Genomic DNA, 17,926 nt, shown 5'->3' with positions numbered 1-17,926 from the left:
TCTATAATTTGACTTTGCAACTACATTAACATCTGCACACTCTCCCCTCCCCTCCTGGCTCCCCTGTATACAGATGTAAAAGCAAAACACAATAAAAATCCCTAAAGGCCAAAACTCATAGAGTCATCTTTCTGTATGAGGTCACAGTAAAGGTTGGTTATGAATAGAAACTGAATGATTTCAGGAAGGACTTGTTGAAAGGTGATGAAAAAGGCAACGGCCTTTCAGGAGCGTCTTAGATTATAACACGAGTGTTTACACCCCCTGGTGTCAAAACTGAGCAACTACAGCAACTACAAACGAATACCTTATACAAATGAGGGATGAACAGTAATTGACCTGTTCATCCTCGGCATAACAAATTACAGTTGAGAATAAAAGGTAGACATAATCTTTTAAAATTCACAAAACTGTCTTTCAGGGTTGGAGGGATACATATTGTGTTCTGATTAGGTCTTCAAAAAAAATCAATTCAACATCATTTACCAAAATCTAAGCCCGAACCTATCACTGTCTCAATGCTCAAGGTCAGCAGAACACAACTTACTGTGAAATCACATTGCATTAAGTATTTTTTAAGCAAAAATTGGAATATTCAGCAAAGATTAAGTTGTGGAGGAATGTAAAGAATGGTTAGATTATGCAGCAATGTCTCACAGAGTCCTGTTAAATTAATGGTGGGTTAAACTTTGACCCACCAAGATACGATTGTCCACTAAATCTGGACCTCTACGGACTTCATAGAGGCGCGTGGCAAATCTGGAGGCGATGCACCAGTGATGCAGGAGAATCTGGTGACAAGACAATTTTATGAACTCTTAAAATCTGGCCAATATGCAAGGATGGTGAGAAGAATTAAAAGAAAGTCAAATGAAGTTCTATTCTCAGTTTGCGACGAGCCATTCGGGGGAAGGAGGTGCTCAGGACTTTTTTGGTCTCTGCATAAATTTAAATATGGATGAAAACAAACATTGCACATCTGTCTCTCTGAACATTACGAAAGTACGATGGTGGTTGTATCATGGCGTGAGAAACTATTTCTTGAGCAGGCACAAGAACGAATCCAAGGCCACAGGACAATAGCCCTAAACATGCAACCAGAGAGGCTATGCTTTGTATTTCAAGAAGTTAAAATTTTAGAATGATCCAACTAAAACTCAAACTTTAATCTATTTGAGAATCTGTGACAAGACTATTATTTGGACTTCATTGACTTTCTGTCCATGGTGACTGTTTTGCAAAACAGAATAAGCAAATGTTTCAGTCCTGCTGTAGTATGCTAACTCAGCAGAGACTGAATAGAAATGTGTGCCACACTTTTCAGATTTTTTTATTTGATCTTCTTTTTTTTTTAAAAAACGATTTGTTTATTTACTTCCACTTTACAGTTGATCACATCAAGTCATGTTTATATAACTGTTTACAGCCAGAAGCTGTGAACAGAACAAAACGCAGAAACACCAGACCACCAATTCAGCCCTGAAATGGGGGTGTGATGATCGAGAACGTCTCTAGAGATCTCGGTGTGTTGCGACCACAAATACCTCATCTGTCCTCTACAGTATCCTCAAAAAATATTTTACACCGTGACCAAATATAACTAATGAATCAGGACAGCAACCACAAACACTCTCACTCAATCATATCAAAGAAGCTGAAATAGGGTTTCCAAGGAATTGTCTAAAATTGGAAGATTTTCTTCACAATGATATGAGAGATTTTTGAAGACCGTTACTTTAAAACTGCTAAAGTGTTTATTATTATTATTATTATTATTTTATACTAAATATTTTCTGTTCAGGATCATGTTCCTCATTTACCTAAAGTGAAAAAGGATTCAATGACATAGTGCATATTCTTATAATCGCGATCGTCAGTGATGCTAAGACTTTATTTTAATAATTTACCACTATTAATAGTGATAAAAAATAAATAAATAAACCAGTCAAATAAAGACAGATGTACTTCCCTATTTTCTCCCCAAACAAATAAACAGTGGTAGCATGTAAACGTATACGCTCTGCTTGGCTTATGAGATGTGCTGTAGAGATAAAAAAAAAAAAAAGAACGCAGACCACTAGAGGAACTGAGAAATGTGTCATGGAAACCTTACAGCCTATTTTACTCACCACACCTAAAGTTAAGACCAACTAGCTGTTTTGTTTTCCACAACAGATATAACATTTAGGTACAAGGACATTAAGATGATTTGGAGCAAAACTTGATACACCTTGAAAAATAAAACTTTGTGAATGCTGTAACTGAGGATGAATACTGTTGTATTAATTTAGAGGCTAAAGGGCTAATAAGTGTTTTTAAGAAGTAGGGAGATAATTACAGGCCAACCTATGCCATTGGCTTTTTCCAGTAAACTCTGCACTACGAACCCTCAGGGAGGTCTGATTCCTCTGTGTGAGAAAAAGAGAGAGAAACACAGACAGAGCAAGAGAGAGAGAGACAGACAGAGAGAGAGAAACTTTCTAAACCAGGGTGAGCGAGTGAGCGAGTGAGAGTGACACACTGACAAGCAGTCTGTTTTCACTGAGGAAACTCAAGACATTTTGCAACTGAGTTACTTCTGAGGACAAACTGCAGGTAAATACCTCCTGTGTTATTATTTTCCTTAAATAAAAAGACATATATATCATCTGTTAGAATTACTGTTATAGATATATTATAAAGAAGCGCACCACATGCATTTGTGTTAATAATTACAACAGATAATGCAACAAAATGTTTTCCTCGGGAAAAAGAAATTGATAGAGGTGGTCAAATTATCTAATTATGGCAAGAATTTGAAAGGAAAATATGTTGAAGGTAAAATATTTGTACTAATGTTTGTATAAATGTTAAACAAAGTTGTTGTGGTTCTTCCATTTAATTAGTGGTTTTACTTCTAAAACGTTGCAAACGAATCTGTGTGTTAGTATCAGCAACCAAATTGAAGAAAAATATCTTTTTTTCCTGAAAACAAATTTAAAGTTATAATTTTTGAGGTAACGTTCATCAAAGATTTTATGATACAGCGGAGGCAGTAATGTTTAGTGTTAATTCTCTGCTGGGCACAAGGGTTGCTATTTATGCTCATTTGCAAGTTAAGCTATAAAATTTTTCTTGCGCAGCAAAGAGAGAATCTTTTCAGAAGACAAGCTAGAAAGTTATACATGCAATTTAATGGAAATAAAACAATGGAACAATTTTTGAATTTTTGATGGTTTGAACATGTCAATAGCATAAATTATAATTTTAATGTGTTGAATACTCTGAAAAATATGTGTGGAACAAAATGTGACTTTAGTATAGATAAGGAGAGTTAAATGTAGATTTCTGAATCAGCTTCTTAATCGGTTCTTTGCATTTTAACTTGTCTCTATTTTTATCGCAAACATGACAGATGCACATTGATAAAGTGCTACCCAGTAAAGGTGCAGAAATGTTGTCAACTTCCTCTTTCCAGAATTGTTTGGTTTCATTAGAAGACCATTTGCAAAGAAAGAAAACCAAAGATAGTTGGTACAAAAAGGGGAAAAAAACAAAAAACGCAGCAGCTTCGAATAATTTTTTTTTTTTTCAGACTGGGCATGAGGTCAGAGACGTGGGCCTGCAGTGGGAGGAGTGGAGACTGAAAATCAGAAAGCTCATCAGTTTAATCAGGTAAAGAAAAAGATGTTCCATCAGTTTTTGTTTTCATTTGGATGCTGCTGTCACAGTACTAAGCAGTTATTGATGCACGTGATCTTTGCATGTTGTGGATGGCATACAGCTCAGCTTATGTACTTTTCTTTTACATTCACAGGATGGGCTGCGCTTGCAGTGGCCAAAAAGACGTAAAAGATGAGAATTCATTTTACAAAGTAAAGAACCCCAAGACAGGCCACTCATCAAACCGCACAGTAAGTGAAATACTTAAGTGATACATTTTGTCTGCTCAGTACACCATCGATAGTTAATATAACTGCATGCGTAAATATTGATGGCAATATTTTTTCTCTGTTTTAGGAACACAAAGCAAACACCTATTCATCTAATGGTAATTGCTTCAATTTTCCCTTGCAACTAACTTTCTGCATTTATGCGGTCAACAAAACATTAGTGTGTGGAGGACGAAGCTACTCTGCGTGATTAAAATCGCAGCTTAATTTCCTTCGTTCTCTTCTGGGAATAAGATAAGTAGGGCTGCATGCAAAAGAAGGTAGTTTTAGCATCACGGCAGAATTCAAAGAGGATGTGTGTTACATATGAAAAAGGAACAGACTCATATGACAATAAAAAAATGCATTGATTTATAATATAGAGCTCTGTCAAAAAGCGGGTAGTGAAATTATACAAAGATTTAAGGAGCATGACGAGAAAGAAACAATTATCGCTCTTTGTTTTTTTCAGATGAAACCGTGTTTATAGCACTGCATGACTTCAAAGCGACCAATGACAGCGATCTTTCTTTCAAGAAAGGAGACAAGCTCAAAGTTTTACAAGAGTAAGTGTCGTTCCGGTCTCAAAATTCACCAAGTTTGCTGCTCCGCATTTCTCCCAGTTAAACTAAAGTGATTTGTGTCACATATTGTATTTGTAGGAGTGGAGAATGGTGGCTGGCTAAATCACTTCTCACTGATCAAGAGGGCTTCATCCCATCTAATTATGTAGCCAGATCAGATACGCTGGAGGTGGAGAAGTATGGGAAAACATTCGAATCTAGACCAGAACATAGCACTCTGAGACAGTATTGGCAGCCCTGGTAAATATGTGTAGAAGGCATGAAATAAATGTATCTTTTAATGCATTTGCATAAGAAGAGTGACTAAAGGGAAAAAAATGCTATGAAATATTTATTTTTAATCAAAATTACTGGACGCACAAGTGTTCACACTCACAAATAGATATAAAGTTAACATAGTTAAAGCACATTGTCAAGTTTTTTACTTTACTTTTTAAGTTTATCGAAGTGTCTAGAAACCTTCAATTAGTCAATGACTTCCTGTTTTTTTGGGCTATAAATGCGATGCGACATAGACATCCATTTCTATTCAAAGTCTCTGACCCAGTAAGAATGACATGAGAGTAAGCCATCAAACCAAAGGACATGTGTTCACCTTCATTTTGTCAGGATAGAAATTAACCACACACATTGAGATTTTTTCAACCAAGAAGTTACTCTAGCTTGAGAACAGAGGCAGGTGTTACAATGTATTAACTCTAAAAATATAGATTAAAATTTCATACATGTATGTTTTTACTTTTATTTTTTTATTATTTATCTTTTTTTTTAAGTCAGTTTTTATAAATATATATACATTGTTCTCAGTACTCATTGGAATACTTTTACTGCTGTTGTAATAATCAATATCAGCAGGTTTCACAGGCTTCCCCTGATATTTTGATAATTTATTCTTCTCTTGAGCTCCATGACTTTGAAAGGCCCTCCTGACATCACCATTTATCTTCCTCCACCGATTCAAGTCAGGATCCTAACTGGGCCGATTCAAACTGTTTGCTCTTGAAAACTGGAAGCGTTGAGTTCAACATATAACTAAATCTGCTAGGAAAATTGGACTTAACTGTAAATCTAAAAATACTCATACTTAAAGTGAGAGCAATGCTTGTTTGACACAACTGCAACTGTGACTCACAAGTCTGGACAAACCCCCCAAGTGGCATCTCAGGTTTTAACACTAGTAATTTATTTTCATGCTTTTCTACAAGTTTTATCAGGAGCGCTGATAATAGTGGATGGTGCTACGGTAGTTTATAGCAATCATTTCAAAGTGCAATTACTGCTGTTGTGATAATGAAAGTAAAAAAAATATGCCAACTGTCTTGTGTCGTAGATGGTTTTTCAAAGATGTGAGTCGAAGAGAGACGGAACGGCTGCTTCTGGCTCCTGGAAATAAACCAGGCTCCTTTCTAGTTCGAGAGAGTGAGACTTGTAAAGGTAAGAGCTTGCAAACTTAAATATCAGTGCTCTGTCAAAAACATCATACGAACATTGACTTCAAACAGTTATTGATTTCACAAAGAAAACTGGTTCCCCTCGGTTCTTGCTGTCAGGGTCGTACTCACTGTCGGTAAGAGACAATGATCAAGAACAAGGAGACGTGGTAAAACACTACAAGATTCGCTGTCTGGACAAAGGTGGTTACTATATCTCCCCCTCCAACACCTTCCCATCTTTACAAGAGCTGGTGAAGTACTACACCCGTAAGTTTACAACTCAAGTACACGCAAAGATTTCTTTTTCATCATAATTTCAAAATTGTATCGCATAAAAATGGACACCTCTATGAACTTCAGAATTTATTTGTCACAACCAATGTGTCGTTTTCACTGCTATGAATTTTAACATCAGTATCTGAATTTGAATGAAACAAGGAAACTAGACCCTCAAGATGCATTTTGCATTTCCTGTGAGTGTGTTTAGATAGTCCTCACTCTCCTGTGAGTAAACCACAAGATAGACTAAGTAAATGTCTGCCAAAGCACAGCTGCTCCTGATAAAAGGCGCTCGTGCAAGCAAGCATACCTTTCCTCTAGCTGTCACGGACGGAAACAAAAACATTTTCTCAGTAGTTATCATACATATATCACGCTTACATGCAGGTACTGCAGACGGGTTGTGTCTTCGACTATACGCTCCTTGTAAACAAAAGGCCCCTCAGCAGCCGTGGGCTCAAGATGAGTGGGAGATTCCAAGAGAGACGCTGAAAATGGTGAAGAAACTCGGTGCTGGGCAGTTTGGAGAAGTTTGGATGGGTGAGAGAAAAAAAAAAACACCTTTCACGATAAAAGGCCCCCCCACCCGAGCTCAAAAAGGGGAGTGAATTAATTCATCTCCATGAATCTCCTTGGTAGGCTTCTACAAGAGCACCCAGAAGGTCGCTATCAAAACGCTGAAAGAAGGAACGATGGAGCCTGAGGCCTTTCTTCAGGAAGCTAACCTCATGAAACAGCTGCAGCATGACAGACTTGTACGACTCCATGCTGTTGTCACCAAAGAGCCTATTCTCATTGTGACCGAGTTCATGGTGAATGGTAAGAAATATCAAGAGGCTTGCAGATGAATACATTGTGAATCACAATACTAATACGGTTGTAAACAGAGGGCTGAATACACAGACATTCTGAGATTATTTCTCTTATAGAAATGGGGGAAGAGAGTATGTTGAGCTGGAGCCATAATGCACTCCTGTGAAAAGACATAAATTACTTGTAATAATTGATTATTGATCTTAAATGGTAAATGGGGTTGCCTGGACTCGTTAAAGTCCAGACAACTCCAAAGCGATTCACACTGCACTCAGCCATTCACCCACTGATGCACACATTCACAAGCTGACGGTGGCAAGCTACTGGATAGTAGCCACAGCTGACTTGGGGCAGTCAGAGGCGAAAACAAGGCTGCCATGCATAGGCGCCACCCAGACCTCTGACCACCAGCAGCAGGTGGTCACAAAGATTTTAACAAAAGAAGATGAAAAATAAATAGACATAGAAACCAAAATGCAGTAGTATTCTGAAAAATACATTTTCCCGGTCATGAACCTTTGAGTAACTAATTCAAAAACAGATTGTTTCATTTAGTCTTAAAAGGGATTTGAAAGACTTTAAATAAAAAAAATGTCTGAAAAATTAAAGTTCCATGTAAAATACACATATTTTGCAATATGCATTAACACACTGTGTTTGTTTCTTTTCATTCTTCTTTTGTTAACCCTCTCCAGGCAGGTGTTGCCGATTTGTAACAACTTAGCCTGTCTTTTCAAGTAATTTGAGCCTGAGAGGATTAAATCTGAATATTTATTTAGAGTGTGGTCAGCTATGGCAGGCATGATAAGCATTGCTTGTAAATTGGTTTGCATATACTTTCACTAAGTCTCTGTGAAAAGAAACGCTGTTGGTCGACAAAAAACAACGCTCAAAGTTCAACAGAAAATACTGTGTGACACAATAACATAGTCTGTGGCACATTTTCTATTACTAGGTAGAAGGTTAATCTACAAGAGAAATGTTTCTCTGTTTGCCAACTACTTGATGGTGCTGCATTCAGGTTTATGCCAATGTTGTTCAAAAATCTGAAACAAAAATCAAAAAAGTCAAATTTTGGAACGGCAATAAGACACGAAACAATAGGACTTGTTTCTTAACTGTCAAATTACAAGAATAATATTGAGATTGTTCCGACGTTCTCTTCCACATTAAATTAATTCTATAGTAAGAATATAGAAAATTGCCACTTTCTTTTATTGATAATCAGCTGATTCTTTGACAGGACTGTAAGTTTCATTTAATTTGAAGAAAAATAGAATAAGTTTGTTACATGTGTGCAAAAAACTATCTTAGATTTAAATCTGCAGCTTCATTTTTTACAATGTTTAAGTCATGGAGAGTGATAATGCACACTTTTCTAACTGCATATTAGAAAAGAATAGTGCGGACAAACAGTTTGAATTTTTATTATTGAATGAATTTTGAAGATTATTATGCCATGTTGACAAAAAGTAAATTTCGTCAAATGGCATGAAATTTTGCTTGTTAGAATGTTGATGATTAACTCAGAGCCTGGAGATCTTGAATTTGTGTAAAGTATCTCACTAAATTGTAGCACTTTGCATCCCACTCCAGTGTATCACATCATGTAAAAGATCATAAACTAACATTTCTACAAAATGGTGATTGGATGACATTTTAATCTGCTGAGGTTTTTCTGTCCTGATAGTATCATGTCCCCTTTTCTCTCTTGCAGGCTGCCTTCTTGACTTTCTAAAAACCGATGAAGGAAAAAATCTCAAGATGAACAAATTGATCGACATGTCAGCGCAGGTGGGAAAACCGCTTTAATTACATGATCTCAAAGTTTTATCCTGTAATGCAACATTTCCCTGATAACATATGAGCGGTTCTGTCATTGCTACTCCAACTGCTGTAGCTTTTGTCTGTAACTGCATGTCATCAATATTTAGGTGTTTGATTTCTGCAGTCGCCATCCAACTAAAAATTTTTATTTTATTTTTTACCTCAAAACCTATTTATACTCTCACTGTTCTATAGTAAAGCTTTGAACATTTTTATAGTATAATCTTTGACACCAGTTATGATGTGAACACACATGGAAACTGTCAGCAGTCGTTGTGTGGTTTCTGTGGCGGGGCTTTTCGCTCAACTGGCTTGAAAGCATCGCGCTACGTCAATTATTAACATCCGGACAGGAAGTTGTGCTATTTTTCCATCTACACTAAGCCCCCCTCCCCTCCGTCAACCCTACACAAAAGTATTTTTCGCCCAAACTTTCAACTTCCTTATAATTATCACATCCTATTAAACCCTCTCACTACTGAAAGCCCAATTGTTGAACCCATAACACATCCTACAAATGTTGCCAAGAGAAAACAAACACACACTGTCTACAAACTGCTGTCTCTTTATCCGGATGACGGTAAATAAATATTTGTGACATATCTAGTCGTATATTAGTCACATAAATTTGCATTAGAGCACACAACTCCAATGGCACTTCTCTGTCTCCTTTATGACAGATAGCCGAGGGTATGGCATACATTGAAAAGAAGAACTATATTCACCGTGACCTTCGCGCAGCGAACATACTGGTCAGCGAGACGCTCCACTGCAAGATAGCTGACTTTGGCCTTGCCAGGATTATTGAGAATGAATACACAGCACAAGAAGGTAAAGTACGAGTAGAAACTGATCATAACTGAATCTTCAAGTATTGTACAATCAAACTAAATATGCTGCACAGTTTGTATGTGCTTAGATGAGTAATTTTACAATGTTTAAATTAGTATATATTTTTTAACTTATTTTATGTGCTGTGTAAAAGTCTTGATCCCGTTCTCATTTCTGTGCTTCAAAGGAAAAATCCTTAGAATCCTCTAAACAGCTTAGTTTTCTAAAAAATGTTTCAGAGAACTCAAATATCAATTAAATAAGTTAAATCTCAAATTCAACATTTCTCAGATTCGTGCTATGGGATGATTTGAAACAATACATCAGTAAATACAGCACTTGCATGACAACTATGAACTAAAAATAATCCTCACTGAGGAGATATGACGCTTGTCTTACACATTTGCCAGAAAATAGTCTTGTGGAAACCTTGTTTCTGTGATGACTGGGTGAATCTTAAAATAATAAAGTGTTACAGGATCTTTCGAGCTACTTGTCAGCAACCTGTTTATCTTTTTTTTTTTCAATATTCAGGTGCGAAGTTCCCCATTAAATGGACAGCTCCAGAGGCTATCAATTATGGCACGTTTACCATCAAATCAGATGTCTGGTCCTTTGGGATCCTACTGACAGAAATTGTCACATATGGAAGAATACCTTACCCTGGTAAAAACCTTAAGAAACAACTATTTTTGAGATTTAGAAGCCATTACCTTTTGAGATACTGATAATTTCCCATGACTATGTATTCTACGACACATATTACTATATATACAATCACAAAAAACTTGTGAGGTTAATTTGGCTTTTCTTGGCTCCAACCAGGAATGACCAATCCAGAGGTGATCAGGAACCTGGACAAGTTTTACCGGATGCCACGGCCAGAAGACTGCCCTGAGGAACTTTACGAGATCATGATGGTGTGCTGGAAACAAAAGCCTGAGGAACGGCCCACTTTTGATTATTTACATAGCACTCTCAACGATTTCTTTATTGCCACAGAGGGACAATATGAGATGCATCCATAGGTGGCAAAAAAAAAAGAGACACTCTTCTTGTCAAAAATGGCTGAACCCACCTGTCATCTCCGCTGTGACTCATACAAAAGATTTATATAAAATAATTCCTCTCTGTGAATGTCAAAGTTATTTTTGGGTTCTACTATCTACAACGGAAACAAGCGTTGGAAACATATCAAAGTCAAGAACTTCAACACGGTTTCGTTATGTTGACTTTGTTTCAGTTATTGATGTCTCTTGTTCTTGATTGAAGCATTGGAATGTGAGTAGGTATCACTAGTGATGATATATGTATGTTTATAATATGATTAACAAGGGACTGGAAATACAACGGGGTCATGCACATGATGAACAGCTTTTATACCTGGGGAATGCAACAGAGGTAAAGCTGGAGGTGAAACATTTGCATGGTACTGAAAGCAACGACCTGAGATTACATGCACAATACTTTGCACATTTTTCTTCATTTATTTGTATTTGAGAATAAAAAGGCTTAGAAAAGAGAAATTGATTCTTTTTACATTATTGTTGGCATTCAGTTAGTTGTAAGCCAGCAGATCTGCAGTCAACACGGATCATCACAGAATCTTTGAAGACTCAGAATGCAACGGTTTCTTTGTGATATCTTAAATAGTAATTGCAAAGGTTTTCTCTTCGATCTGCATTCAAAATATTTCAAAGGGAGAACTTTCAAATGATTCTTTCAGGATTTAAGAGAACAAGTTGTGTTTCTATGCTCAGGATTCCATGCTTAGATAAAATCAATAAAAAAAAAAGGTTGCATCATCACATATACCATTTGACTGAATTTTGTTTTATTATTCATGATGTTTAGTGTCAGATAAAGGCAACACTAAATGATTGTGCAACAAACTTCGTCTACTTTCCGAATGTTAAAAGCCTGTAAAGCTCAATCCGCAGGAAGCATTCAAAACTAACAAATTACACTAAATTGCTGCAGTTTGGATCCGGTTAGCTAAAAATCTCCCTTGGGGTTACTGACAGTATCTCAAAGAAATGGCCAAGGCAACTAGGGGTTAAAGCCTGCCATTTCCTGAATGAACAGGAAACAGGAAGTGTGAGTCAGCATTCCTCACACTGCAGTGTAGAGAAAAGGGCCTCAGTTGTGTCCGCTAAACTTTGGTTGGTAATACTGAGTTTAAAAAAAAGGTACAATAAATACTCATTTTTTCTTTACAAAATGAACATTTCACAATTATAATGTTCTATTAACTACATTTATTACTGTTATTACTACTACTGTTATTATTATTGTTATTGAACTTTGCTGAACACTGGCAAAAAAAAAAAAAAAAAAAAAAAAAAAAAAACGAAACAAATGTGAAGCAATAAGAAACAGTACAATTCAAAAGTATTAAACAAAAATGTACAAAATTTGCAGGAATCGTGTTATCCTGCAGGGGTCAGTGTCATACAACGTTAAATAATGTCTCCATGTCAGAGTAACCTACAAAGCAGATGAGACTTTTAGAGTAAATCAGGTCATTTGAACATACTACATCATGATACCTTTTTAAATGGGCTTTACTGGGTAACATTTGAATTAATTCAGGAAGCCTGTCTTTTTCTGAATGTGATAGTTTTTTTTTCTTTGTGTAAACACATTTTTTTAAAAGGGTTTAAATGCTTTTATCTGACCACAATTAGAATCGACGGCGTTGCAGATGGATATTGTCATTAACTGTATACAAATGATACTCAATGGAACTTAACTGAACTGAAAACAAACTATGAGTTTAGAGAATATTAAGAATATTAATATTTAGTAGTTGCAACTTTCAATAAGAAGACACTGGTTGTATTCTGCCAGTGGAGCTGCACGCTCTCTTCATGTGTGCAAAGGTTGTTTTCCTTGGTACTCTGGTTTCCTGCTAATGTCTGAGAGGTTAATTGGAGGTACAAAATGAGATGTACGAGAGTAGGTGGATGTTTGTGTGTCTCCTGTAATGGGAACATCGAGGTCAAATGCTGACTGATGGTGATCCATTCTTGTCTCATTACTGCAAGGAGTCGATCACAATTGGTCTTCTGGTTATCCATCCGGCTTTATGGAAATTGATCACATGCTATCAATGGGTTTGGGATCTAAGGAGTTTCTTATCAATGGGTCCGAACTTCAATTATTTTAAGTTTGAGCCAACCTGATCTCACATACACAATGCTCCATAGAGAGGTGAAAAACCCAGAGCATTACCAGTCAAAAGCCAGATTGTGGTGAAAAGATGCTCTTTGAATCTTCTTTTACTTGCACTCTTTAATCAGGGCATGTTGTTTGGACAAAGGTTTTACTTAGTTCACCCCCTTGAATGAAAATAAACACATAAGCAATAATAAAGTGAATCTCTCATGGCTTAAGACTTTCCAAGAGGAATTAATAAATATTCTTGGCAACTGTTTCTAACATCTGAGTACTTGCATAATTGACTAAGGCAAAGGTAAATATTCCTAACAAAAACAGACAATGATTTCAAACACGTTGTGTGGTAACAATCAGACTGTCAAGTACGAAGCATTTCATTTGTTCATATAACTGAACTAAAGTTAGATGATGATTATATGCCAACTATTAGATTTTCTTTATACATTAAGTCCTTAAGGTAAATTAAGCTGTTTGTGAGTTGATAGCATGCATTGCATCACTCAGGTGGAACAGTAAGAAGCAATGTACTACATTAGTTTAGTTTTAATATTGCAAATCATCTTTGCTTGTTTTGTGTCAGAAAGCTGGTGGAATATGTCAATGGGCTGATTATTTAAATGCTGACACTGAAGACTAAAGTAAATGACCTCGCCTTGCTCATTAAAGACATCAACAAAAATATGTTTGCTTATTGGAGAAAAGGTTAGGAGACCTCGCTCCAAATGGTAATGTTACCCTAATGTTAGCTAAAATAACGTCTTAAAGCAACATATAGTCGCTGGTATGAGTCTGAGGAAAGTTTGCCCCACTCCTCACTTTTAGTTGTGAGACGTTTACAATGAAATCTTTACCCAACATTTCAATTGGATTAAGATCTGAGTTTGTCAAAAATACAATAGATATCTTACTCATAAATTTTTAACCTTGCCGTAAAATCACCCAAGTTGACTGAGTGATCAGACCCTCCAGTTTGAAACGTCTCATCGTGTTAAGACAACACGATGAGACGTTTAGGTTAGGACCACCCCGTCTGTGCATCACGGGTGCCTTGCAGGGAATAATGATGGCTCCCACACTGATTAATGACTGATCCCTGCAGAAGGCAGCACATCGTTAGCATTTGTTCAGGATAGCCCCGCTCCCTCCTCTGGAAAGAAACAAGCACGTCGCCACAGATGAAAAGAGACGGGCTTTCATCTTCCAATGATGTTTTCAATTGTGTTCACTTTGAATTGTGCTCCTTGTGAACATGTTATCTCTCCTGGGCTTTGATGTCATTAAATTAATGGAGTCCATTAATCACAAGTGTGTGCTCTAGAAGGAGAGAGGACTCTTATCCAAGAGTTTTATTTCCTTTTTCTGAATGTAACCCAGGGACTATCGTCTACTATAATCTACTTAAAATATCAAATGTTATGCACACTGGAACCATTTTTGAACAGACTAGAGAGCAAGGTAGCAATTTAAATTTAAATAGAATTTGTTTTATGAAGTCATAATGATTTCCTTTCATGTCTGGGTAACAGTTTGGGTCAAATGGACACAACTGGCTGCTCAAAATTTCCAGTGATCAAAAGCTTTGATCAAGATTTGCTTTATGAAAAGCTTACATTAAACTATCTGAACAGTTTCCCAAAAGACCTAACTTCAAACATTTTGAAAATGCGCAGACTGCGTTTGGAAACTGGGTTTGTGCTAATTTAAGAGAACTACCAATTCTGCCAGAAATACCAGTGAAAGATTTATACAGAATTATGCCAACAGCAGTTCTGTAATAATAATTTATCAAACAATTAATTTAAAAAAAAGATAAAAACCAAGTGAAAGTAGATTTTACTTATTAGCTGACAGCTTTACTTAGAAAAGCTTTGATGAAGATACATTTCCCTCATATTCTGTTGTTTTAGCCGTTAGTGGAAATCTTTAGTAATCCAGGTGCTGGACAGGTGTTATATATTGATTTACCTTATCAAAAAGTTAAACATTTAGGTGACAATAACCCCCAAAGGTGTCCTAAATATGTCTGGCAATTCACCAACAAACCTGTGCTCTGTATGAGTTAAGGACATTTACGGACAAGGGAAATTTTAATTATATGTGCATTTGACAAAAAGTGCTGGAGGTTACTGCTGGCCGATGCAATAACCACCTAAGGTTCTGACAGATTTTCTATTTGTAATGTTACTGCTGAGCACTGCAGGACGGCTTGTTTCAGAAATGGCCACATCTAATTAATCGGGATGAGTGGGAGTCCAAACCGCTCAGTTGAAATGATAGAAAGCTGCTTTAAACTACTGCAGACTTTCCCAGCGTGCTGTCTTGTTTCCTAAATGCTATAAATTATTTTTGCTCAAAAGAAAGTCTCTGATCTGCATGCAGAAATATATTCTTTAGAAGGTCAATATATCTAATATAAGTATTCAGAGCTGCTTCTATGTTCAGAGCAATGGATAATCCAGTCAAAAATTAAGAAGTTGTATGTTTCAATATGCATTTGTAGTGAAAAAAACAAACACATTTTTAAGTATTTTTTTTAATGCTACGCATGCTAGCTTATTAACCACTGCTTATTAACCCTATAGTATGAAGCAGACATCGTGGGTCAACTTTTTAGCCAGCCTTCATCTCTTTATATTTTGTTACCAAGGAGTTGAAGCTGCTTGAACTACTAAACAATACTACAGGTCTTCTGAAGGTCTTGCAGTTTTTCTAACAATTTCTTTGAGAAAAATCTGCCTCCTCTGAAGCAGCACACTGAGAAATGAAAGCTGGCTCATGATTCTTGCACAGGTCCGCACCGCTGCAGCCAATGTCTTTCATAAATGTCATTAAGATGAATACTTTAAGATGCGAATTATAACTACATAGGGGTAATAAGAGGACTTCTGTTAATAATTTTTGTCATTCATTAAATCCTTGACATTTTGTTCACTCAAGTTATGAAGATCTTCTCCTGGTATACTCAACACAAAGTAATTAACATTGAAGGTCATCCTCATGCCAGGTGAAAGTATTTTTTGTTCTTCACAAATCTCGTCTGAAACGTTTCGCTTTAAAGGCTGATACAGGCTTACAGCCGAAAATAGAATATTTCTGCTACTACAAAGGTCTTGAGCAAGTCTCCATTTCTTATAAAAATCAGCTTGATTCAAATTACTTCTGTGTAACATTACAATATTTATTTGGATCTTTCTCTTCTGCAGAATTTGACATGCAAGACTCTTAGAATTTATTACAGATTAACTTGAAGCTTTTCAGAGCTCATCTTCTTCTTCTTCTAAGTCTGACAGAATCAAAGATACCTCTGTCCAACTGTAAATCTGTTTGCAGCCATTTCCATGGGGGTGTAAGTTGAGTTGGTGGGGGCGTGGCCAGCAGCAACTTATGTGCATTTAAAGTGACAGGAGGCTCTAAATCAACTCATTGTTACAGTTGATTTATCTGACAGTTGAAATATCATAATGTAGGAATTATTTTGTTCAAAAATTGTAATGAATATGTTCTGTATAGCCCATAGACCTAACTTAATTTAAATTTCTGTTACAATGGGGGTAAAAATATAAAATTTTGTTTGGTTTCCAAATCTGGCAAGATGACAGAAAATTATCTTAAGTGAGGGAAGGGGTATTGATTATTATATGCTTTTAAATTCCTGAAAGCATATTGGTTGCATATTTTACAATTTGTAAGTTGTAATTTTCTGCTGTAGGTGGGGAAATGGATGAGGATGGGCAGACTGGGATGTTTTACTGGTTTATGATTTACTACTGATCCTTATGGGATGAAATCACTTTATTCATTATTTCTGAAACCTAAAACCAATCTTGATCTGCTGTCAGTAGCGCTTGTAAGGCTTCTTTTTTAATGGTTTGTTAGCCCAAACAGTGTGATAAGGACTTTCACTATCCCTCAGTTTTACTCCACAAGTGAAATGAGCTGCAGGACCTTTTGGTGGTGGCATGGAATTTAAATACAACACTTTTTAAAAATGTATTTATTTCCATACAACCAATGGAAAATAATCCACTGGTAGCAGGCATAATCAAGCTTTTTTTCTGAGGAGCAGCGAACAGAAAAATGTCCAAGCTTTGCAGGGACATGACCATAGCCGTGTGACCGACATAAAACCAGAACATCAGCTGACCTGTCTTCCAGTTAACTCAAAAACACAGCTTGCTTCACATTGATATGTTGCAAAATAAATAGTTTTGACGCAGCTGCTATTTGTGCAACCAACAGTTGTTAACATAATCAATTCTGCAGCTGCACTGCCAGAAATAAGGTGACTAAGACAATTATTATATTCCCCTGTGTCTGTGGTTTGTTTGATTTTATTTTGAACTAAACTCAGTTTAACTGCAATAAATTAAACCAGTTGATTTAATATTCCATGTCAAAGAATAACAAAATGTGAACATCTCTGAATCAGAGGAGGAAACTGAGCGAAAGTCACTATTTCATGCAGTTTCGTCAGGCAGATGTGATTTGGTGCTTATCCTCATTAAATAAACATGAATCTTTCGAAGTCGATACATCTTTAAATATAACTTTATATTGGATAGATGCTGATGCTGGAAATAAGTCATTCAGACTGACAGGGATAAACTGAGGTCAGCTTTATTGTTAAACAACATTTTAGGTTTCAGTGTAAAATAATTTTGAATACAACTCATGCACACTCAAGGGACATGTTGGGTTAATTGAGGACCAGAGTTGGGAACCACTGGTTTAACAGAGTACTTTAATAAAAACATGAACTTACTGAAGGGTTTCACTCTGTTATTTTTGCATAAAATAAGTAAGTTTATGTCCGGGTATAATTTATTTTGTTTAGAACGGCAATTTTGTCTACATAGTTGTGACATAAAGCAGAGAAGGGCATCAGTTCACAAGCAAATAACCCAACTCAATGTCCTGCCACACATCTGGCTTGAACAACTGGGTGGTTAACAGGCTTCAGCAGCACTATAGGACTGGAGAACAGAGACACATCTAAAACCAGTAGGAATGGGAGCCATGGGAAACACCGTGTTAAACCACAGCAACTCTGAACTTTGGTTCTTTTCAA

General features: G+C 36.4%; 1 protein-coding gene across 1 annotated transcript; it reads left to right on the top strand.

The window, feature by feature from the left end:
• Positions 1-2,518: 2,518 nt before the first annotated feature.
• On the top strand, positions 2,519-11,467 carry blk (BLK proto-oncogene, Src family tyrosine kinase). Its single transcript, XM_055020139.1, has 14 exons — positions 2,519-2,595; positions 3,575-3,654; positions 3,797-3,893; positions 4,000-4,030; positions 4,384-4,477; positions 4,574-4,672; positions 5,826-5,929; positions 6,046-6,195; positions 6,595-6,747; positions 6,847-7,026; positions 8,738-8,814; positions 9,528-9,678; positions 10,213-10,344; positions 10,504-11,467. The coding sequence occupies exons 3-14, from the start codon at positions 3,798-3,800 to the stop codon at positions 10,704-10,706; spliced, it is 1,470 nt and encodes a 489-aa protein (XP_054876114.1). The 5' UTR covers positions 2,519-2,595; positions 3,575-3,654; position 3,797; the 3' UTR covers positions 10,707-11,467.
• Positions 11,468-17,926: the final 6,459 nt, after the last annotated feature.

The sequence above is a fragment of the Poeciliopsis prolifica genome, unplaced genomic scaffold (assembly GCF_027474105.1).
Source record: "Poeciliopsis prolifica strain line A6 unplaced genomic scaffold, Auburn_PproV2 SCAFFOLD065, whole genome shotgun sequence".
NCBI classification, from domain to species: domain Eukaryota; kingdom Metazoa; phylum Chordata; class Actinopteri; order Cyprinodontiformes; family Poeciliidae; genus Poeciliopsis; species Poeciliopsis prolifica.
Note: the sequence above shows the minus strand (reverse complement) of the source record. Positions and strands in the feature narration are given on the sequence as shown.